This window comes from Lonchura striata, chromosome 1 (genome assembly GCF_046129695.1).
Source record: "Lonchura striata isolate bLonStr1 chromosome 1, bLonStr1.mat, whole genome shotgun sequence".
NCBI classification, from domain to species: Eukaryota; Metazoa; Chordata; class Aves; order Passeriformes; family Estrildidae; genus Lonchura; species Lonchura striata.
The window spans coordinates 22,009,616-22,034,580 of record NC_134603.1 but is presented as its reverse complement, the minus strand read 5'-3'; the positions used below and the strand labels follow the sequence as shown (position 1 = coordinate 22,034,580).

The 24,965-nt window shown below is 36.2% G+C and overlaps 1 protein-coding gene across 4 annotated transcripts in view; it reads left to right on the top strand.

The window, feature by feature from the left end:
- VPS13B (vacuolar protein sorting 13 homolog B) overlaps positions 1 to 24,965 on the top strand; it is a 434,787-nt gene that overhangs the window by 305,672 nt on the left and 104,150 nt on the right. For all 4 annotated transcript variants that reach the window (XM_021529420.2, XM_021529422.2, XM_021529419.2 and 1 more), the window contains exons 34-35: positions 12,251 to 12,953; positions 21,970 to 22,107. In XM_021529420.2, the coding sequence (XP_021385095.2) occupies positions 12,251 to 12,953; positions 21,970 to 22,107 (841 nt within the window). The remainder of the gene's footprint in view (positions 1 to 12,250; positions 12,954 to 21,969; positions 22,108 to 24,965) is intronic.

Below are 24,965 nucleotides of genomic sequence, written 5' to 3'. Positions count from 1 at the left end.
TTGCACCATGCATAACTTGATTTTCTTTAGTACAGATTGTTCCACAGATTAATCTAACCCACTTAGTAAGTAGACTTACTCGATTTAATTGCTTTATGGAGTGCTTAAAATTTGTAGAATGGCTACATTTTTTGAAATGTATATGACAATAAACTCTTCTGATAATATTTATCATTGAGCTGTTCATATGTTTTTAACATAATCTTGTAGCTCAGTAGTGTCAGAGAGAGTGCCAAAAGTGTAACTTTTTGAGAATGCCAATAAAAACCCTTAGCTGGAATAGCTGAATAATACTTGCATCATTTTCCTGGTAGCTTTACCAGCACTTGGGTTCCCACATAGCCACTTGTCAGATGTTTTCCTGAAAATAACAGATACTTTGGTTAGTTCAAGGACACTATCAAAATAAAGTCCTTGCCAGTATCTTGAGTCATTGCCATACCCTGTTTCCGTTCTTAGGAAGTTCTGTCTCATCATTTGATTTTGTTGCCAAAACCAATTGGGAGGTATCTTTTTGAAGGACTGTGCAGTAACTCTTGATACTTCATATTCTTATTCCAGTAGTAACCTAGATGCTGTTCTTATATTGGGAAAATGGATGTGTTTTCTCTAACAATCTTCAAAGCAGAAATCTTACTTTTCAATTAAAAATAATATATTTAGGGATGAAGTAAATTAATACTAAAGTAAGAAACCTTATGAGGAAGGGTCCATTTTGCAGACATGAAGGCAAAACGTGAGGATTACTCAAAAGGACATAATCATGTATGTGGATACACACACATGCACAGAATTTTCACACCAAAAACCTCTCATGACAGAAGATCTGAGTTCTCTGTTCACCTGGAATTTTTAGAAATGCACAATTTAATTTTAAATTTCAAATCTGAGCAAGTGGTGTGTTAACATTTTTAATTGCTTTGCAATTTCATTCATCCCATGCAATACATCTATAGTCATGCTATGAGAATTTTGAGATGCCTGAATTAAAACTAGATATTTTGAATGGAAAAGTATCATTTGAACTTTACACTTCAGTTGAGGATTCCATAGGTAGATGATAGTTTCTGAATGTTAATATCCTTCTCCTGGAGGATGTTCATCAACATTAATTTCTGGAATTATTTGGGCTTCTGAGCTTCTCTGAATCCCAACAACAGTTTGTTCTGTGTCTTGCTTGCAGGGAAGTTCACTTGTGTCAGTTATAATAATTTTCCACTTTTCTTGAACATTTGACTATTGCACTGAATTTTGGTTGAGTGGGGCAGAGAAAGTAGTAGTGTTTCTTCATGGACACACAGTGTTAAGAGTGGAAGGATAATAAAGAGCCTAGCTCAATTTAATTTCTTTCGAATGTGTTTGATGTATTCTGCCACAAAATCCAATCTAGTAAAATTACAGTGAACTAATTTTTAGTGCAGTGTCATGCTTTGGTGGCAGGGCTACAAAGTACATAGGGTCTGTGGCTTTGATAAGTATGATACTGTTGGTATTCCCATTTAGATAAAGGAGGTCCTTGTCACACTGACTTACATTGAGGAGCATTTCTCATGAGTATGGAGGAGATTAAAGAGCAGGACAATACTTGTATTTTTACAGCTAGCTTCCCTCTGATTGAGTTACTGGTTGCTATATCAAATGGTGAAATCATAGATTATGATTGTGATAAAAGATTGGTATGAGTTATGCATATGATGCTAATAACATATACTGAATTAAATTCAGATTTGCAGCTATTTCTAATTTCTCTGAACTTATCTTTGCAGCTAATTGGCTGCCAGTACCTTTTGAGAGAGAAGACATTTTAAAGTTCTCAGTTGTTTATACATAGTAGACAGCTTCAGTGGTTTTGCTGTGCTTAATGGCTTTGCTCAATAATCTTGCATATTAGCGCTTTTTTTCCTCAGTACGTGCTCCTAGGCAGTATTTCCAGTTCTTCATTTCACCTTCCCCCCAGATTACCTGTGACTCATTGTATGAATCAAGACTGGAAGCTTCATTCTTGACTCATTCTAAGTAAAGGTTTCCACTGATTTTAACTTTCTCCATCAAAACAGTGGAGGAATAATAACTTAGTAAAGTAAAGTATCCTCAGAAATTAGCAGTGACAATTATTTCAGACTGCTGAAGAGCTGTTTGAATTAGAGGATCCCTAAAACTGAAAATCTGTTAAGCTTTACTGAGTAGGGGTCTTGTCTACAAGTTTCATAAAACTGATATTTGTCTGAAGACCAGGGATTTTAAGACATTCTTTTAGAAGGCTGGGCATTTTTTTCTTCGCAGAGCTACAGGGATAATTAGGTTTGTGTGTTTGCGTTAGTTCACCTGTTTTCTTGCAGTAGTTTGTATGTCTTTTTTGCTTTTCTGCTAGGGTAGGCTCTCTGGTCTCTACAGATTATCCTTTTTGGCTGATTCTTTGCCTTCTAATACAGGAACAGAGGAGGAGACATTCAGAATCACAAATTAATTATCTGCCAACTATTATTTTTTCAGTGGGAGATGGGCACATAACTGTTCTACATTCTCTTGATAAAGTTCATTATAAAGGCAGTATTGCCTTCTCCACACAAGATAAGTGTTCGTTACACATTGAAGTTTTACCTGGGAGTTTTACCCATTGTATTTCTATTAAACCATTGTTGTACAATGTAATTTCTGAGATTGGTCTTGGTTGAGTGGTGAATTTCCCAGGTATGTCTTTGAGGAAGTGGTCATTTCCCAGGTATGTCTGTGAGCAAGCCCACCACAGCAAATCAGTTCATGGCCAGTAAAAAAATTATACTTAGAATAATGCCTAGGAAAGTATTTTAATAATACTCAACAAAAAAGAAAAAAAGAAAAATAGCACCGTAGAAGTGCTGATAAAAGCCTTGAAAATGCCAGGCTGCTGCAGGATGTTTCACAAGAGCTCTCCCCTGGTTTTGCAGTGAGATATAAAGTCCAGTCCCAGCACGACTGGAGCGCTGGGTGCTTCGGAGCGGCCGAGAGCGCTGGGCCTGAGCGGTCGGAGGGGATGGAGATGCAGCTCCATGTGCCGCCCGCCCTGCAGGCAGCTGCTTTCATTCCTGCTCCAATGCCGTATTCTTTTCTTTCTTTTAATTGTTTTAAACAAACCCAGTGGGCAGAATTTAGGATGCAGTTTTGAGGCTTAAGTTAATCCAAGATGAACAGCTATGGTCTGTCCTTTTCCTTCACTGTACAATGAACCCGTGAAGTAAACAGAACAGGCCAAAAAAAAACAAGTACACTTTTTCTCAGGTTTTTTGGTTGGTTTGTTGTTTTTTCTTCCTGGGATTTTTTTTTTTTTTTTGATACTTCAAGGCTGAACTCGCTGTTTTACTGTCGTATAAGGCACAAATGAGGAAACACAAATTCAGTTTAGCATGGAATTGTACAGCAAGTCTGAGACAAACAACTTGCTAAAAATGGACATATTTTGTCATGGTCTTGTTACCAAAGAAACATTCTGGAATTCCTAATTTTTAGGTTTTAGTTCATATGCCATTTCATGTGTTTTACTTCCTCAGGTAGTCTTTAAAATATTCTCAACAAACTCAAACATGGTTTAGTCAAAGATCAGTTTGATACAATTTGATATAGGTGAGATGTAGTAACCTAAGGAGAAATAAAGGCATTAAGGTACAGATAGATCATTTTCTGGACATCCAGCAGCTTTAAAACCTGAGGCACTCAAGATCCCAGCACATGTTCCAGTGACCAGTAGTGTGCCAGCAGTTGAATATTTCTCACTGGGGATTCCTGCACTGTGGATTTTTCTGTTCGTAGCATGTAGTCTGACTCAGTCTGACTTATATTACTGGAAATAATGTAGAATGAAGTTTGTTTAGTTAGGCAGCATCTGTACATGAAATCTTCTAATCTGCTGTGAATTAAGTTATTTTGATTGCCTTTAAAATGCTCAAAATGGATAAAGTAACTAATATATAGTAAGAAAAGGATTGTATCGTTTGATTGTGGGAATATGTAATTTTACTGTACTGTCTCTCAGTTAAGAGGCTGAAGAGTCTGTATTATGAAAGTCAAGTACCAAGTTACTTTACCACATTGCAATAATGACTTTTTATTGTTCATACATTCATTCATCCTCTCTTAGAAAATTGTCTAAATTTATCTTTTGAGGTTTTGTTGAATTCCAGTTTGAATTATTGCCAGATATTTGGCATTTTCCTTCTGCATCTTTTGATTTACTTTACATAATGCTAAATATTATTCAATGGGAGAAGATTCAAGTTTACTCCAATGGGAGTAAATAACTTTGTTAAATTTCTCATGTTTTGAAGTCATAACAGTGAATGATATTTCTCATATTTCCATATTTAACATACTTTAATGATTTAAACTGTACTGAAATGTGACCAAAAACTGAGACTGGTAAAATTAGTCCGATACCGAAATCTTGATACTGAAATGTTAAAGTATGTCATAGAATTGTAGAATCAGTAAGGTAGGAAAAGACCTCCAAGGTCAAGGTCATTGGGTCCAACCTTTGACCAAGCACCACCATGGGAATTATTCCATAGTGCTAAGTGCCACATCCCATTGTTTCTTCAAGACCCTGAGGGATGGTGACTCCACCCATTCTCTAGGCAGCCCATTCCAATGCTTAAGCACAGTTCCAGTAGAGAAATTCTCCCTAGTGTCCAAACTGAACCTCCTCTGGCACAGCTTGAGACTGTTTTTTTACACTTTCAGAAGTAGCTTGGGAAAAGAGACCGACCCTAACCTTGGTGTAATCCCTTTAGGCATTTGTAGAGAGTGATAAGGTCTCCCCTGAGCCCTCTCATCTGCAGACTAAACAATCCCACCTCCTTCAGTCACTCCCTGTAGGACTTACTCTCTACACTCTTCAGCAGCTCAGTTGCCCTTCTCTGGATGCACTCCAGCACCTCGATGTCTTCTTGCACCAGTCCAGTTAGACTGCATCAACAGTCGTCTCTAGGCAGCTCACCTGGTCATGAAAGGAGATCAGCTTGGCCAGGCAGATCTGCCTTTCCTAAACCTCTGCTTGGCTGGGCCTGATCCCATGGTTGTCCTGTATGTGTGCAAAATCACGGTGAAGTTTCAACTATTGCTTTGAAAATATCCAAATGAAGCATGCAAAGAAGACTCTCATGGAAAACTGCCATTTCATGGCTTTAAACAGAGAAAAAACCCAAAACAGTGGTTTTTTTCTACCAATCCCCCCCCAAAAAAGCGCATGCAAAACAAAAATAAAAACCAAAACAAAGAAAAATAAAAAATAAAAATCATTAAAAACTGTGGAAAACTGAGGAAACCCTTACTATGTCTAAAATAAATGTGTGGTTTAAGCCAATATTTTTTGTATAAAAGCAAAGATATGAACTTAAATTTTGAATTTAAATTTGAAAAATAGCATCAAAAAGGTAATGCTTTTAGTAAAAATATTGATGAGAAAATGCTGTGGAAAAAAAAAACTCTGCCAAATTTCAGCCTGATCTTTTTAAATTGAAAGCCTTTATTTGGAAAGGGAAAAAAAGTTTCTTACTGGCCTTCACAGGGTAGCAAAATAAACATATTGTTTGTATTAAGATAAAAAAAAACCCAATTTTGTTGGCATTAGAAAGGATTTAGCACTTGGATATCCCTGTTACAATTGGAACATTTAGCACAGCTTTGATTTATGAATATTTGCATCAGTCTTTAACAGAATGTGGCCTCTTACTTTACTTTTCATGATCTGGGAAAACATTGCACAAAGAAGCTGAGTTTGTATTGCTCCTTGCCATCGCAACTTGCATGTAATTCATGCAGTATTTTGAAAACTACAATTCCCATCTGAAGTAATTCTGTAGGTCCAGAAGCTCATTTACACAATTACACTTTAAATTGGCATCATTTGTTTTGCTACAGATTCTGTTTAAAAAGAAAACTCCTTAGAGGAAAAAACCTGTTTAACTTTTATGAAATAAACTACTTCAGACATCTACTGCTATTTTTGTTGCCTCATTTTGGCTTGATTTAATAGTTCCCTTTTGGAGGACAGTATTAGGTTCATGTTATAAAAGACTCTTTCTGCAGTTGGATTGATACATGTAGAAGCAATCTATCTAGTTTTAATAGTAGGACTGAAATTTTAATTTGGAACTTTATTAGACTGGAGAACAAAATTTAATAGGCAAATATGTTTGTATGTGTGTCTTTCATTATATTTTCCATGTGAAAATTAATATGTCAATTTGAAAAAATAATTTTGATAATGGTCAGAATTCAATTCAGTCATATAACGCATATGCCTAACATAATAAACTTTTTTTAGTTGAAGTGTTCAATAGAGCAATGTGGCAAACAAAGGTTTATTAGATAACAATGATACATTAACTAAATTTCTAAACTCTTGGAAACTTCTCAATGCAATAGATGAACTACTGAGTACAAAGGAAGAAATTATCCAGTGTTACCTTTGTAATTCCAGTTTAAGCACAACGGAAAAGAAAAATGGAACATATTCCTTTTCTGTAACTTACTTTGTCCACTAGGTAAGATTTTTATTTCTATGTAAATATTAATACTTTTTAGAAAAATGAATAAAACTAGGTCACATACAACAGTGATGGAGCAGATGTGATTGGCACTTTGATTTTGTGGTTTCACACTTGTGAGTCTTTCCATAACTTATGTAATGTGAAGCATGAGCTCATGATTGGCTGAAGGGTTTTGATCAGAGTTAAGAAATGACTGGAAATTTTACTTCAATGGTGTCATTATATGACCATAATTAATATGAGAAGCTGGAAAAAATATGCAGATGTAGATGCTTTTCCTCTAGAGCAGCTACACTTCCAAAGATTATATTGCTTACAGTTATTCTATTAATTAAAGAATTATTCTGTGAAGTACCAGAAAAAGAACATTAAAATGTTTATAGTGAAATTTGCTCATGCTTACATTGTTATTGTTGAAAATTCTTGAGAGATTAAGAAATATAATGTGGCAAATCTGCCAATTGCTGTAAAATGCTTCTCTTTGATTTGGTAAATGTGTTGGTTATTGGTCTAAAGTATTAGGTTTTGTGTATACCTTAATGATTTTATTCATGCTCTTCATAGAGTGAAAACTTTGAAGACATCACTACAATCTAAGTATTGTGATTAGAAATGGAAAATAAATAAGACTTACCTGGCTAAAATTGCAGTGATCTGAGATGGGACTACTTGCCAATGTTGAAAAGCAAATTTCTTTATTGATCCTTGATTTTATGATGTACTTATCTGTGTGTGTTCTACAGGACATGCCATTTCCATGCCCTTTCTCTTGATAAATATATGTGCCATATGCCCTAGTGAACTCAAGAGGTTAAGCTAGTCAAGTTACCTATCTCAACACATGAAGAGGAAGAATTAACCACAGTTCCCCAGCTACCAGTGTAGCTTTCAACACCTTTTCTATGGTGTGTTGTATTGATAGGATATATAACTGTGAAAGGACAAGAAAATGCACTGAAGTGATCTAAGAAGTAAACTGTCATCTTGATGTGTTTTTTCTAGCTATTGAAAACCTTTCCATATTGCAACTTATTCTGACAGTGAAACTGTAGAATACCTCTGATTGAAGTACCATCTGGTTATGCTCAAGGCTTTAAAGCTATTATCTCAGCTTAAAATTTCAGCATCCTATACTTTTTTCTTCACCAAACTATCCATTTTTAAACCACAAATATTTTTCCAGTCCTTTCAGATTTTATCTAAAAGTATATTTTAACAGTATTCAAATAGTTCTTAAACAATAACAATTTATCTTGGTAGATGACATGCTGTGTTTTTTCATTTTATTTTAATTAGCTATTGTGGAACCAAATTCCCTTTTGTTTTATTCCTTTGAATACTGTTTAATTATAGTTATCATGCCAAATATCTTAAAGGTTATTTTACCAATACAGTTTCATTTAACATAAGCCATGTGGAATCAATAGTCCTGTTTCCTAAAGTGAATGCTTGGAAAATCTTACATTCATATGTTAAGAGTACACATCCTTTCCTCATTAGCTGGAAAGTACAGGGATTTTGGCACAGGTTCTGTGTGGAAGCATTGTGCAGCTTTTATATGGATTTTGTTTTTAGCCTTTGATGACACTGTTTAGAATAGGAAGTATCTAATAAGTAAAGCATTTTGTCTAATGTGCTGCCAGTGTGTTTAATATATGCCTGGAGGTCTGAAACATTATCTTCTCCACTATAGTAATATGCATTTAATTCTCTGAAAGCAGAAGGTCGAACTTTTAAAAGGGACTCAAAGTACATTTTCAACTAATATAATTCAAAACACATGGGATAGGGGACCAGAGTAATGTACGGTTGGTTTTTATGGTTTAATCATGATCATGTTAATGCACACCAGTAGCTAATTAAAGAAAACTTTTATTGTTCATTTTAAATGGGTTATGTAAAGAGTAAGAGAATTGATATTATACAGCCCAATGATAAATGTTACCATTACATTTGCTAACAGCAAGATGATATTGCTGTTCTTGACATCTTTAAAGTATTGGCCCATTTATTCCATAACACAGCAAAGAATCTTTTTAGAGTTGTTACACTGAGACTTGTTCCCTCTCATCTTCTTATCCCATTAGAGGAGTACCTAAATGCGTCCTAAGTTTATTACTAGGCATATCTTCAGGTTAACTTTGAAACATTGTTGAGAGGCTTGATGCTCTAATGAGCTGAAATTGATGCAAAAAGTTCCAGTGATACTTCTGTACTTTTATTTCTGTACCCAGTTGTGTTATGTACAGCTGTCTTGCAAATCGCTATTCACGTTCATAATATATGTGGTAAAACCATACATAAGTCAAAGTTTCATTGTGAAACCGGGTGGCATGGAAAACTGTAATAGGATATGGTGTCTTTCACCTTTTGGGCACTGGTTCATATTCCATACTGCTTAATACTGAGCAGAAATTGCTTTCTGAGTGCTGTTCAGTGACCTGCATGAATTGATTTGGGGTCTCAGTAAAGTTTCTGTAGTTGAATGTCCGCATAACAGGAAACTCAGCAGTTGGGACCAATTAGCACCCTTGCAGCAGTCTGCACAGAGAACCTATAGTATGACTGGGGATGGAGGCAGAGATACTTTCTTACCTTCCTAAAGGTGCTTTGCATAGACCAGAATGATAAATTAATGATAAAAAGAGGCAGAGGAAACGAATTAGGCTTCAACTCAGATCTGTTTAGGTGTGAGAAGAGAGGATCCATTCAGAAAGCAGAAGAACAGTGATTTCTTCCTCCACTTTATCATATACAAGTGATGCTTTTCTCCTTGGAACATTGTCACTTGGGTGACACTGTATTTTTATTTCCTCTGGTCAAGTCATGCATAACCTAAATGTCTGGTAGCTGCAGAAATTTCTGCTGCATAGAGGAGAACAAGACAATATCATGTAGTAACCATAAGAGTGTCATTCACCACTGAATCATGCTTTCTGAAAACATTTTTCATCAGACTTAACTGATGTCTGTGTAGCAATTAAAAATTGCTGGGTTTAGCAGCATATGCCCGCAACTTAATTAGGGGCAGCATTTCCATGAAATGATGTAGCAAGATTTTTTCACAGCTTCATCCTTTCTTTCTGCTTACCCTCAATACATGAGCAATGAAAACATCTGTACCAATTTTAGAAGTGCCATCAGTGCAGGATATGAGCGAAGCACTTTATAGTTTACTAGGCAGAGATGCTGAGGTGTAAATAGCCTAACTTTGCTAGGATATCAGGAGGAATGAAGATTTCTTGGCTCACAATGTAGTGATTCATTAAAATGGTCTCTAGTTATTTTTACAGAGGCAGCATTAAAAGTGGTATCACATTTACAAGTCAGTGATATGAGTCTGCCATAGAAAACAGCCGCAAAGAATTTTATTGGTTATTTGAAAAATATGTACATGAGTGAATCTGAAAAGATTGTAACCAGAGCCGGCAAAAGCCTTTTCAAAGAAAATCTCAGCTAGTTAATGGTTCTGTTTTAGGATTTCCTCTGTAGTACTTTTTCTAGTATGTTCATTCCTTTAAAGAAAAGGAGAGGGGATTGCTCCCTTTGTTCCATAAAGCACAATATAAAGGAAGGTTCAAAAAGCCTGCTTTTCTTTACCTCCTTCATACCCCAATTTCTGTAGTACATGTAGAATCTGTTACTGCATAAAGACCACAGAATATTGAAGATATTGAGAAAATCACTGCCCTTCATTCCTATAATTAAGTTGCTGATAAAGTATTTATTTTTAATTCATTATTCTCTTTTGAAGAGGAAGTTAAGGTACTGTTTGCCCTAGTTCATATTTTACTTTTTGAAGATTCATTTGGGTGGAGAAGATAAGAATAAATTATTGTAATAGGTCCTGCAATGAAGAAATTAAATCATTGAGTCAATGTGCAGTGTCAGACAAACAACCCAACAAAATACTGGACATCTGGATGGAGATGGAGACCAAGAGAGAAGAAACATTTAACTTTTGGAGAGAACTGTAGTGGTTCCACTTCTTGGGTGCTTTGTAGAGTACTCAAGAAGGCCATAGTGAAGTTACAGAAGTAGAGAAGAGAGGTTAAAAAGCTTGATGGTGCTGGAGCAAATTCTTTGTAAGGAGAGACTAAAAAGGCTGGGGTTTCCCTGTCTGAAGAGAAGGCTGAGAGGGGCTGTGATTATAGTTTACAAAATCATAACAACACTAATAAAGCTGAATGTGAACCTGAACAATTCATATACTACAAAAGACTGGGGGAAAGAGATGTCACTAGGAGGAGATGGTTTAAAGCAAATTAAAAAAAAAAAAAAAAATTGGAGCTTGTTGCCCCTGAAGGTTGTGGAGAACAGACACTGTCAGTGTGTTCAGAATGGAAGTGGATGAATTCATGGACAAGAAGCCCAGAAATGGTTACTAAAATGACCGCACAAACATGTACCCCTGGCATCCTACATGCATCCTACATCCTACAGCTGCGGATGCCTGGGGAGGAAGAGAGGAGCAGATTGCAGGAAATGGACAGAGTTTCTGCTGTTTCTTAACAGTTTCCTCCTGGTGCTATCAAGAACAGTGTACTGGGCGAGATGGGTTGGGAATCCAACCAAGTTGGGCATTTTGTATGTTCATTCCTGCAGAGGGCAGAGCAGAAACCCTACTGCAACAGCACAGATGCGAGTGTTACTTATGCTGTGGAAGCTATACAGGATGAATGTATGACTGTAACCTTCATATGAATGTGAGGAATTAGTAATACATCAATTATTGTAGAATTTTTACAGATTGTTTTTTTGCCATATATTTTAGTACATGCACCCCATCTTGTCCTCAAGCTTTTGTGATAGTATTTCTACTTGTTTCATCAGCAGTGTTGGAAGTGTTTTTTCCTGAAGTACTTCTTTGTCTTGGGATATCTCTGTCTCTTGAGCTGGGAGAATAAGGCCTCTGGACACAGCCTTGTGACTGTTTATTTTGCTGTTACTCTTTTTGTTTGTCAGTGTTGTATGTTTCCTTTTTGAAATATTTCTATATGCAATGATTTCTCATGTCTCATTCCCTATGAATGTCAATACCCTATGTGGCCTTGGTGAACTAAGAACTCATTCCCCTCACCTCTAAAGATAGTCTTTAGATAGCTTTGATGTTTCCTTTAACTTTAGTGTTTTATATAAGTCAGCTGCCTTCCATGACTCTTAAGAAAAATATTTTTCTACGATATATTTTTCAATACATTTTAGATTATAATTTCCATTTAGTCTTTTTATGATTGTCTAGTGGATTATTATTATGTTCTATTTCATCTACTTACAGTACAAAATTTTAGTGGCAAAGGTGACTTTTTGAGCATCAGTGCTCAACATTGGAAAACAATTCTAATTAGGCTTTTATTTACAATACATTATTTCACAGATATATGGGTTTATATTAATCTATAAATTTTTTATAAATTCTTTAGAGTTTTTTAAATGAAGAGTTTAATTTTTTAAAATGTTTTCTAAGCCTAGAAATTCTTACTCCTTGGGGTTTTTTTTCTCTTTTACTTTTTTTGGCTCTTCAGCTATTGTGAATCATCATTTCATTGGAACAGACACCTGCTGTGTTTTTATGAGTGATTACTCTGTTAAAGTTAACTTGGAAGATTCGTTTTTTAAAATTCTCTCTTTTGACATCATGTTTATGTAGTGATTTTTTGCTGTGACTGAAGTGGAAATAGTTGGAATATGGATATCAGAAGTCAATATAACATTTTCCTTTGCAGGTTTCCAAGCAAGAACAGAAGAAGATGGATGTGGCTGATGGAGGAACAGTTGAGACTTCTTCCCGTTATAGCGGGGCACAGGACAGTGGAATTGGCAGCGACAGTGTTAAGATCAGAATCATTCAGATCGAGCAGCACAGTGGCACCAGCCAGCACCGCATTGCCCGTCCTTCCCGCCAGTCTTCCATCGTGAAAAATCTCAACTTCATTCCCTTTGACATTTTTATTACAGCAAGTCGAATCTCATTGATGACGTACTCATGCACTACCTCACCTAAATCAAAATCAGTGCAAGATCAGAAAGATGGTGAGAAGATAAGTAAAAGCTCCTTGAACCTTCCAGAAACAGTCTCAGGCAGCAGCCATGATACCAAGAAGCCCAGTCAGCCGTGCATCTCTTCTGTCACAGCAGATGATCTTTTGAACAGTAATGCTCCCCTGTCTGCTGGCAGAAAAGCAGGTCTCCTGTCCCTGGAAAGTCTGCACGCTTCCACGAGATCATCTGCTCGACAAGCCCTGGGCATAACCATTGTGCGGCAGCCTGGGCGCAGGGGAGCTGGGGACATAGAGCTGCAGCCATTCCTCTACCTGGTTGTGTCACAGCCCTCTGTGCTCCTCAGCTGCCACCACAGAAAGCAAAAAGTAGAAATATCAGTGTTCGACGCTGGCCTTAAAGGGGTGGCCTCAGACTACAAGTGTACAGGTAAGAGCATTTAACATCCACTCCTGGTTATAACCGTGAAAATGTTTGCGCATCTCGGAGTTACAGAGGGTGGTGGTGAACAACTGAGATAACTTCAGGACATCTTTAAATATCAGTCACTAAATATACCTATTTTTAGGATTATACCTCACAGCTGAATCAAGTTAAGTGTGTAAAATGTTTGAAATTAGTTTAGATAACCTTTTAGCAACCAGCTCTTCCTGTTTCTTACTATTGCTTTCTCATTCCCAGATTGTGACAGGAATTGTTGCATTGCTGTAACTTTGCAAAGTTTTCTAAGTAAAGGTTGTAGGCCAAGGTAATTTCATGAAGACCATTTTTAATGACTGAATGTCACAATATTTTCCTATGATGCCAGCCTACCAATAAAATGTAAACACTGTAGAATCACCTGGTGTTTTGGACATAAGCTGTAAAAAAAATAAATAGTATCAAGTGATGTCATGTATTTTAAATTTTCATTCAATTGAGCAATAGGGTTTTGCACCAAATTCCATTACCTAAAAAATTATTTTTTTAATTCCATATGCAGAGTTTGTAATGAAAGATGTCAAAATAGCTGCAGTAGAAAATATTCTGAAATATTCTTTTTCTGCCTTATCTGTACTGCTGAAGAGAGAAATCAAATGATTGCAATTCATTTGTCTAGCAGTTAGTACAAGGCATAATTACTCATTAAATATATCATTATGGAGTATTACCCCAAAAAGTATAACTGAGTATGCAGAGTTCCAGGTGAACATACAGCCAGAATAATGTGGCATTTCAGATTGTTTCCTGAATGAGAGCTGTAGGTATTGCAAGTTTTTCCTTGACAATATTCCCAGCACATCAGTTGAGAAAAGTAGTATCCTTTTCTGTGCAGCTTTACCAAATCTTTGCTGAATAAGACTGCATCTTTTGAAAATTAGCATTAACATAATGTGCTTACGCAAAAGACTAAAAATGCCATCTTAACTGTTCTCAGAAATCTCAATTGTAGTAGAACTTTTAAGAGGGGTTGAACAGTGAGAAAGATTAGGCAGTGAAAGAAAAGATACTTAAAACAGGGAGATTTGTTCTCTGCTATGTTTTATTAATCCTTCTTCTGTTTTAATGTTTCTCTGCTGTTCCTGTTCTGTCCTGCCTTGAACAAAACATATTTGTGTCATAAATTTGATTGACTCCAGATTCTCCTGTGTATTTCATACATACTGTGTAAAATGGAGTAATCACAGCAATTAATGTGAAGAGAATTCACAAAGCAAAGCTTGAAGGAAGCTTGGAGTAGGTCTAAGACCACATCTTCATTAAGTTAGTACTTTGGAAAGATGCAATAGGACTTCTTCATTTCTCATGTCTGAGGCATTCAAGCGTGTCCTTGGTTCAAGCTGCTGCAACCAATGAACTGGGCAAAGTTCTGTCCATTCTGCTTCTACAATTAACTCCTGAAGTCTTTCACCATCTTCATGTCTATGGCAGCAATTCTACAAAACACAAGCTGTAATAAAATCATCTTATAGACTGAAAAAGCATCAGAGAGCACAGAAGCATGGCAAGAAGTCTAAATAATAAAGATAGTAGGAGCATACAGCCTGAGAGCTCCTCAGTCACCATAGATTGCTCATTGGGAGACCAAAGATTAGCCAAACACAGGTCTTACCCTTTTCTTTGGCTGATGTTTCCATATCAGGCAAATGTAAAGAATTGTGAAGGTAGGACTCAGACATTATGTGAAGGCAGAAGTCCTGCTGTCATCCTGCTGCCTTTGTGGGCAGTAAATAAGCATCACACAGAATCCTGTGCTTGCTGCCAAAGCAGTAGCGCTCTTCTCAAAAGAGTTTGAGAGGTGGTTGCCAAAGTGCTAGTACCTAAAAATACTGTCCTAAATATTATTAATAAGTTAATAAAATTAAGGCACACTTCCAATTATACACTAATTCACTCAGCAAAAGAGGTAGTATAGTTTTTATTGCCTCTTGTTTAGGATGACCTGCTGTGCTGGTAATCACATCATTCAGGATTAATGTTGTCATACTGATATAGTAACATGTTAGTTTTGGAAATTTCTATTTTTCATTTCTAATATGTATTAGAGGGAAAATAGCCATGAACTCTATTTGTTATATATATGTGTGTGTGTGTGTGTGTACATATTACACACACTCTATATATTGCGTATCATATAATACAGAATAAGGAGCTCTGTGGCATTTTTTGCTCTGCTGTGGTTGATTTCATTGATCACATCAACTTTTCTTGACATTGTGACTATTTGCTGACAGTTTGTCTGAAAGAGCTGTATCGTCCATACGAAGAACAATATAGAGTTTATTTGAAAGAACCATGTTCGTTTCTCTTCTTCTGTACAATACACATGCACTATATTCCTATATTTCTCTGTGTATCAAGGACTGGAGGGTGGGAAAAAGGCATAAATGGTGGTTAAATTGCAGTGAATTTTGCTAAACCATATTTCCAGTTAGCCTCTATAACAGATTGCTCTTGTGTGTATACATATGCATACAACTAACTCTATTATCTAATACAGAATGGGGAAGAGATCATAAGATAAATTTTAAATATATATTTTAACTGGATTATAAGAACTGAGGAAGCATATTCCCCTTGAAACTAAAGCAAAAAAAAACAAACAACCAAGTCATAGACCTGGAAAATATTGTGTGCTTCGTCCTGTGATGGCGATAGGCAACAGCACAGCAGCAGCTCAAAACTTCAAGCATGTAACATTGAAAATTTTTATCACAGCTTAAAAATAGAGACTTGTCTGATCAAAAGTCAGATTACACTGTTAAAAAGTTTTTTTTAAACCTATGGGGATATTTTCTTATTACTTAAACTAATATGGTTAAACTTACATAGTTAAGCTATATATGAAATATTTACATTACATTCAATACATGCTAATAAAATCTCTGCCATTTAAAATCACTCAATGTATTCTATGCGTTTTACAGCATATACACTATGTAAGAGTATTTTAGGAATGTTTTTTAAATTGTTTCTATCAATTTTGATGTGAAATTCTGAAGACTTGAATACTGTTCATTCAACAGCCATAGATCAGGTCTTGTGAAGTGCCATTTCTTACAGCTTTTATAAAAGAAGAAGATCTACAGTTCTGAAACAAACTTCAAATTTTTGCAAAGCAGAAGCAAATGCAGAATTCTGTTGAGAAATTAGGAAGGTCTTATTTTTGGTTTACATAAGTTCCACAAAAGAAACTTCAGGATAAAGAAAATCTGGTGATAGTCTGGATTTAGTTTCATCCCTCACCTCCCAGTAGTGTACTTCTAAGAAATATGTTGTTTAGCTGTAAGTCAACAAATATTTTCTAGACTTTAGAAATGCTTCTAATAGGTTATTTGATGACAGACTATTTTATGAACCTTTGTATAAAAGAGAATAATAGTTAGTCCCAGGCTGGTGACAGAATTAAGGGTTACTGCTTCATGATGGTTTACTGCTTTGAACATTATGCAGAAATGAAGATTTTATACTGTTATGAAGCCATATGTTTTTTATTTGGGACAAGAGTTTTGTTATTAGTTTTGAATAGAGCATAAAATTCACAATCTTGCACATTAAACTATCGCTCCCTTTGTGAGACAGAGCATTGTACAGTGGCTGAAACACCAAATTTCATCCAAAGAACTTGGCTCCTCTGACACTAGCTGTGTTATTTATTTCTAGCTTAATTTCTGAAACATGAAAGAAATAAAACCTTAAGAATTAAATAGGAGGAAATAGGCAATTTAAAAGTTCAATATTCTTAGTTTATTAATTATCATTCAGTAGCAGCATATTTCCATCAGACCAGTCTCTGTCTGTGGGAGCATTTGCCTGCCTGGGAGCTTAAGATCCAATGGTTGTGTTTCCTCAGTCTTCTCTACAACCACTTCCACCACAAAGTCAATTTGTAGAAGCAAAAGACTTATTAGGTTGTTGCAATGTTAACTCAGTTTTGTTATGGCTGTGCTAAATTTCTTCATTTGTGTTTTGTAATTGCACAGCTTGGTTGCAATTATCTACTGCAAGGTACAGGAACTTAAAATCAAAGTAAATAAATTAATGGAATAAATTTTAACTCCTTAATAAGTGGCACTAAAATGACTAGTTGCTCCTTGAGTTTACTTGTGAGATTCTGTAAAAATAGACTGAAAGATACTGTAAAATGACTCTTGTTTATTAAATTCTCATCCTATATTTAACAAAAAGGCATCTGCTAACTGTTAGTTTTTGCTAACAGAGTTTTGGCCATTTTTACTTAAATAAAAGTGGGTGCAATTGTTTTTAATGTAATCTCATAAACTGCTTTTATAAATATTTTTTTTAAATCTTTATTTGCTTTGTTTCAGGTAATGTAATCCAGATACAAAATTGCCTCATTTCCTGACCACTGTGCTCTGGGCATTCTTGAAAAATCTTTTTTCTATTTGTTTGTTTGTTTACTTTCAAAGAGGAGGTTGTGGCGCTTGGTTGTTTCAAGGGAGAGAAATTTCTCAGTGAATATCTGTTATGCATGGAATTTCTTCAACTTCCGCCAACTACTCATTTGCAAAAAACAGTCATTGTGAGGGCATCCAGAATTATTCTTGATTTTTATTTTATTTTATTTTATTTGACACCCACGCCTTTGATGGCAGGGGGTCCATGAAGAGCAGATGCAGTAGCTAAGACCACATGTAACCTCTGATCTAAAAAGCCTTTTCCAGGCTTTTGCATGAAAAGCAGCACAGGCTGGCTCTGTCTGATTCACTGCCTCCGTGTCAGCCTGTGCTCCCTACATGGCACAGAGAGGATTTAAGGCTGTTTCCTAGCATGGCATTGAGGGAGTTCTGCTGGGGTGTCACCTGTTCCCCTCTGGGTATATTTATGTCCTGCACATCTGCAGTCATGGATGAGAGGGGAGCAGTGCAGCCCCCACCCATAAAGCCAAATTGGCCTGGGAATGTGCATTCCTCAGGTTACTGTAAGTGCTCATTTTTGAGCTTCCTGACACAGCACTTGTGAGTATGCTAGCAGAAATGTTTTTCCACTTGTGTTCTTTAAATTCCAGTGGAAACCGTTTTGAAAACAAAACCAAACGCTCCACTTCAGAGTTTCAAATGCAGAGATGATTGCAGCATCATACTGGCTTTTAAAATTGACTGCAGACCAAAATATGATTCATCCATTGAAGTAAAAGCACGTTGCAGTGCTCGGCTGGGCTGGGTAGCGTTCCAGCGGAGCGGGCCAAGCCTCCGTGCCGCACACGCGCCCGCTGGCCTGTCCCCTGCCCGGACCGCGGGGCTCTGCTCCCTCAGCTCCCCCCATCAAAGCCTGTGCACCCATAGCTGGCCTGGCTGCCAGCTACGAAGAGGAAGAGAGATACATTTTGGAGAATGAAAATCTTCAAGATGCAAAGCTTCTCCTGCCTTCCTCTTTTCCTTTCCCCTTACTGCTTCTTCAGAAGTTTGGGGTTTGCTGTCTGCTGTTAACAGAAGACCCGAGGGGATAGCAGTGAAATCAAAAGTTTGCAAATTCAAATCAAGTTTAGGAAGATATTTCACAAAGCGACGTTTGGAGCTGAGGTCTGGATCTCAGCAAAGCTAAAAGTGGCTTTGAATGTTTGGTTGAATTCAAGTCTGAGTTTGTTTTTTGTTTGTTTTTTTTTTTAATTTTAGAAGGAAGGGAGGAAAGGTAAATGTGAATCTGTTGAAGGTTTCACCTTCTCAGTTTTACAGATTTTAAATTACAGTCCTGTGATTTAAAGTTTTGTTGATCTTTAATAGTTGTCTCACTGTTTCTTTTGCTGCCACAGACAAATTTTTCACATTATGTAGAGGATAACATTTCTGGCCGTCTTCACTGCTCCTCACTTCTCAGTTCTTTCATTTCTCTATCTTGGCTTGCTGTGGAGTAATTCTAGCCTCTCCTTTTCCTTATATATGCATCCCCTGGGTTTTCTCCAGCATTTTCTTTATACAAATAACTGCAAATTTAAGTGTTGATTTTTGGGAGAATCCTAGAAAATGGAAATGGAAATGACCTATTATAATACATTATTCAGAACCAGTTCCCTGCTGATGCATAATTGTTCCCAATTGTATATTTTATAGTGTTCTGTCAAGTGTATTTTTAAACATTCTGAATGCCTCCATCATTTCTTTGAGAGGCAAGAGTCCTTTTCTAATAGCTCTTCTCATCATGAACTCCTCACTTTTCATTCTAAAAATCTTTTTTTTAATGCAGTTGCTTCTGTTTCCTGTGATTTCGGCATAGGGATTGAATAACTGACATTGCTTTATTCCTTTCCTGATTCTTGATCCTATTAAAATGCATGTGCTGTTTTCTACCTTAGAAGATATTTTAATAGGCATACACATCTTTTAGTTGTTTGACCCTTGAGATATATATTTGTCTTACCCTCATACATTTTATTTGGAACTCCCCTCAATTTTCTGATATACACAAGCATAGTCAATTTTGAAACCTCTGATTTTAGCTTATCATTACATAAAAACGGAAAACTGGCATATTTGGCTGGACAGCCAAGTCTGTTACCCAGGTTCCAGATTAACTCTTGGAAGAACTCAAGCTGGTTCTTTGCATGGCCCTTTGATATTACTAGCTCTGATGCAAAATTGTCAGTGCAATACTCCTGCTTCCAAAATTAGGTCATTTTCACTTGAACTTAAAAAATGCTTGAACTCAGCAAGACCAGTGCTGGGTTAAAAGTAATATATTTTGTTGGACTTGTGCATTGAGGTTTCTTCATGTTGTGTTCCTAATATGTAAATTTTGGAGCACTTATTATTCACATATCCCAGTCCTACAGTGCGCCAGGTGAAGAAGAGATGACAGTGCTGCACTCCTTGGAGACATGACAGAGCAAAAAAATCTCCTGAGAGTCCTGTGGTTGCTTTATTTTTTGCTTCTGTGCTTAAATGCTGCAGTTCTCAGTAGCCTGAGGGCAGTTTGTGTAGTTAATGCAATATGTCACACAGGGATTTTCTGCTGTGTAAGTTCTTTTCATCAGAGATATTTTCTGCTTGAAAGAGCTACAACTTTGAAATAATTATTAGGTATTTAATAACATAAACACATCTTAGGATAAGAAGACTACCTCTAAGTGTTTTAGAAAAGAAGTGTTCGGTTAAATGTAGTGGATTTTCTCAAAAGCTGATAGAAGCTACAGGTTGCTATATACAGTATGTGATGATCTCTTCCAGAAATGAAAATATATAATGGCATATTGCAATGTTTTGTACCATAGTGGTACACCTAAATGTTTATATTAATACTTACAGATTATAGATTTAATCAATTCAGTGATGTTCATTGAGCAATATTTGGTCATTTTTACAGTGCTTTACACTATATGTTCTGAAAAACATTAGAATGTTAGCTGTTTATGATGATCTACCAGCAAAAAATATTATTTTATAGATCCAACTCAGAGACCCTTGTTCAGAACAGCTGCAAGTCTGTGTTTCAGAAAAAATATGTACCTTGGTGGTAAAGAGGATGATGATGATGCATAACAGTAGTAGTAGTAGCAGTAGTATTTTCAGTATACTAGAAAAATGCCAGACACAACAAGATATTCCCTAAAACAGTTACTATAGAAAAGGGAGTGTGCCACACCACTCTGGTTATTATAATTAAAAGAAAAGGGTTAAGAATCATAGAAGTGTAAAAATTCTCACAGAAAATATACAAATCTGTTGTATGCAGTGACAGCTCTTAAATAACTGTTGAGAGCGGACTTTATAAATGTGTGGCAGGAATAGTGGGAAGAAAAAGCTGTAATGTATATGCCATACAGTACAAATACTGCTGTAAAGTCATTGCCTGAAAATTGATCAAATAAAAACAAAAGAATGTGCTAACTTTTGATCTTTTCCATATAGATCTAAAGTCATGATCAATTGGTTTCAGTAGGTTCTTTGAAATCACATAAGGGTTTATGTGTGCCAAGTTTTATATGAATCACATGATAAGGTCAAGAAACACAAATTCCAAAGCTGGCTTTATATACCCAGTCCACATATGACTGTGATACCACAATACCATATGTTGACTATAACAGTGAATATGTAAATCCTGTTCCTGAAAGGAATTAATTCTGTAAAAATTAAAGCAATTATAGCAGTTTTTAATTGTCAGAAAAGGAGAGAACAGCTTCAAGAAAATCTCCTTAAGTTGAGGATGAGAGAGACATTCAATGATTAACATAGCAGACTTGATAATAAACAATTTATAATTTAAGACCATAATGCCAGAATTGAGAATGCTCATAATGAAGGTCATGAGTCCCGAAAGATTAAAAAACCTTTTTACACAACTGTTTTTATTAAGTCTGATATGTGGAAAATTAAGACAAGAATAACCCTTGGATGGATTTAATGTACTTCTGTAGTATTACAGACTGATCAAAGGAACAAGGTGGTACCCAAGAACAGCAACTGATTAACTACTGAGTGAAGCTGCAAAGGGACTGATACAACTGCACTGTTGTCATGCTTTCTTCCTGAGCTCTCATAGCATTCTGGTTTTTTTGCCTTTATAATTTACCTTTCCATTATTATTTTCTCTACTGAGCAATGACAATACCATCTAGTAGCAGCTTTTGAGCACAGATTCTCTTATAAGGAGTCCTTAAGTGTCATTACTTAATCATTAATTAAAGCTGAAATTGTGTGTTTTGTTAATGTGTGAAATTGTCTTGTTTTATTGATGTATTTTACTCATATTTTACTTGGTATTTCTGTGTGTTTTCTAAATTTTTTGTAATTAGGGCTTTGTTCTCTTGCCTGTGAGTGCATGCATAATTCTAAAAATGCATCTATCTGTCTGTAAATGCAGATGTTATGTGAAGTTATATTAGGTATAATATTTACCATATTACATTTAAAAGTCTAATTTTGTCTAGTCAATTTTCTATGTAGCATTTTGTAATATAGCATATTCCTGGAATATAATTAATGACTTTGATGATTATCATCTGTAGATCCTGGAAAGACTCTACCAGAAGCTCTGGATTATTGCAAGATTTGGTTGCAGACAGTAGCAGGAGAGGTAGATGCTAAAAGTGGTATTCCACCTCCTCTTATCACTGTGCAAATTAAAGACTTCCTTAATGGACCAGGTAAATGTTGCACTTTAATCATTCTTTTCTAATGTAATTTGGTTTTAGATATGCACACATGGACACAGGATGGGGCCCTGAGCAACCTGTTCTCATGGGAGGTGTCCCTTCCCATGGCAGGGGAGTTTGAAGGAGATCAGCGTTGAGGTCCCTTTCAACCCTAATTATTCTATGACTCAGTGATATCAGAAAATCAGAAATGTATTGTATTCCTTGCTCATGAATGTGAAATATTCCTCCAGCGATTACCCTGAATGAAAGTGAAAACTGGGGAATGGGCAGTTCTGGACCAGTCATTGGTTTAGGGTTTAATTATTAATTTTCTTCCCACAGTAAGTTTAGAAAGGCTGAGTTTGTCGAATTCCCAGCAGAATTAAGCCTACCTGCCTCTAGTCCTGGAAAACTGAGATGTTATTGCAGTTGTGTTTAGAAAAGATGACTTTTATAATGTTTCTGAAGATTTTTCTAAGCCATCTTCTCTTGGGTTTTTTGAAATCTGGATACATGGCTCTGGGAATTCCAATCTCCCAAAGTGCTGATATTGTAAAATCAAAAAATTAGTAATACTGTGTTTCTTTAATTAATGTAAGTGGTGTAGTGTAGAGATTTGTTAGCATTTGCATAACATAATGTGACTTGAAATTCCACTCCTAGAGCATCAGAAATTCTTGCAAATTGCATTCTCTATTTTGTGAAGTATGTATTTATAGCTACATTGAGAATAATTGAGAATAATGAAGAATAATTGAGATTATAGCGAAAGCTAGAAAATACATAGTAATCATTTTCTCATATGCATGGTTTGTTGAATTATTTAACCTATTTTTTTTATCCTGAATATCCGTACTTCGCACAGCACAGCTGTTATCAGCCATTTAGTTAGCAGCTCTTGAGTACATGATTTTCCTGTTCATTCAGTTACCTCTTCACACAGTATTACAGTACACTATCTAATCCTGGATGTGCAGCAGAATTTCCTTTGCATGCCTTACAGCTGTAGTATCTGAGCACTACAGAAGTTCTAATATACCTGCACAACCCTCACATGGATGATGGAATATTATGCCCTTGCCATTTCACAGAAGATAACTGAGGCACAGGTGCATTAAATGTTTTCTCATTTTATTAAGGTTACCAATTTAAAACACACCATTTAGTTTTCCAAAGTACTTGAAAATATAAAATTTGATGTTGGAAACACAGCTCATATTATTGTCAGGTGAAGCAGAAATCAATTCTGAATATCAAAGTCCAAGCCATCAAACTGAGTAATCAGTGAATGAGACACACATATTTGACTCCTGACTATAAATACTGTGTATAAGTAGCTTGAAAAAATGTTTTTTTGCACACAGGCAGAAGTTTCAAGGAAACAATAAAGCATGTGAACAACCTCATAATTGCCCCTTTCTTTTTGGTTTTCTAGCTATCTAAAGACATAATTTCAGTGAAGACTTTTAAAACCATTTGACAATGCAGAGCTTTTGTTATATTGATCCATATTTGGGTACATTAATAGGCCTTTGAATCTTCAGGCATACTGCATGTTCTGCTGCCATTTGAGGAAAAAAGTGGTTAATTGGTTAAGTGGCTTAATTTAATTTAAGAAATGGTTCATTGATAGTAATGATGGCTTTTCAGTCTAATCAGGAACAGCACAGGAGGGGTTAAGATACCTACTGTCAGGGACCTTTTGATCACTGCTGCCAGAATAGTTTTCTTTTATCCTTCAGTGACCAGTTCTTATATGTCCTTATCCTTCCTTCTGTTCTTATATGTCCTCTGTCCCCACGTTTGTCAGGTTTCTATTTCCCAGACCCTTCATTTGCGTATTCCACATCTCTCAAAGTTCTCACTGTAGTTTCCAGGCACAGCCTTTATATTTAATTTATTTCACACCTGAGGGTGTTTCCCTGATGCTGTCCTGTCAGTAGGACAGATTCCTAGCAAAACATGGAAGTTGGCACCAGCTTGTAAAGTATATATTCACAAATAGTGTAAGTGTTCACCCCAGTCTCAGCAGTTGAGATGTATCTTGCATTAGTGTTAAATCTCTCCCCTCCATAGTGTTTTGCTGAATAGGGAACTGGAAAACCATAAATTAATGCATCATAATCTTCAATCTATTTATTCTTGCAAAACATTTAAAACTTCAGAGATTTCTTCCAGGATCTACTGTTAGCCAAAAGGCTTTTTTTCATCGTCTTTTTGCTGCTAATTGGAACTATCATTACACATGACTCAACGGTAATTTCTCTGAATTTTAATGAAGTGTTTGCCAATGTAGTATAACAGAGCAGCTCCACCATCCCTTGCAGATTTTTCTAACCTCAGCTGTTACCACTATGGGATCCTCTTCAAATAAACTAACCTTTACCAAGAAGCCTTCCTTGGGGGATGGAAGTTTCATTGGATGAGTAATGGAAGGCTCATTCTGCATGTGATTGCATCAGAACAGCACATGCAGAGAGTTACAAGAGCCTGACAGCTCCTCAGCAGGCTACTGGAAAATGAGTTACTAACTGCCCTGTGGGACGAGAAATCCCCTAACCACAGCTTCTTCCAGGGTGAGGTAGCTTGGCCATCAGCAGGCCTGGAGAAAGTGTTACACCACCAGGTCCTAGCTCAGCTGGCAATTGTTCTTTGAGGACAAGAACCTCAGCAAAACTCCCAAGAGCTCTTGCAAGATCAACAAACAGTATGTGTGATGGGAGACAGCTTAGCTAATCATTTGAATAAATAAAGGTACCGATGGGAGACAACTTAGCTAATACATTGAATAAATAAAGGCACCGCTGCAGTAGAGTTATGTTGCAGGCCTTAAAGACTATTCTTTTATGGTGAATATCTGGCAAAGA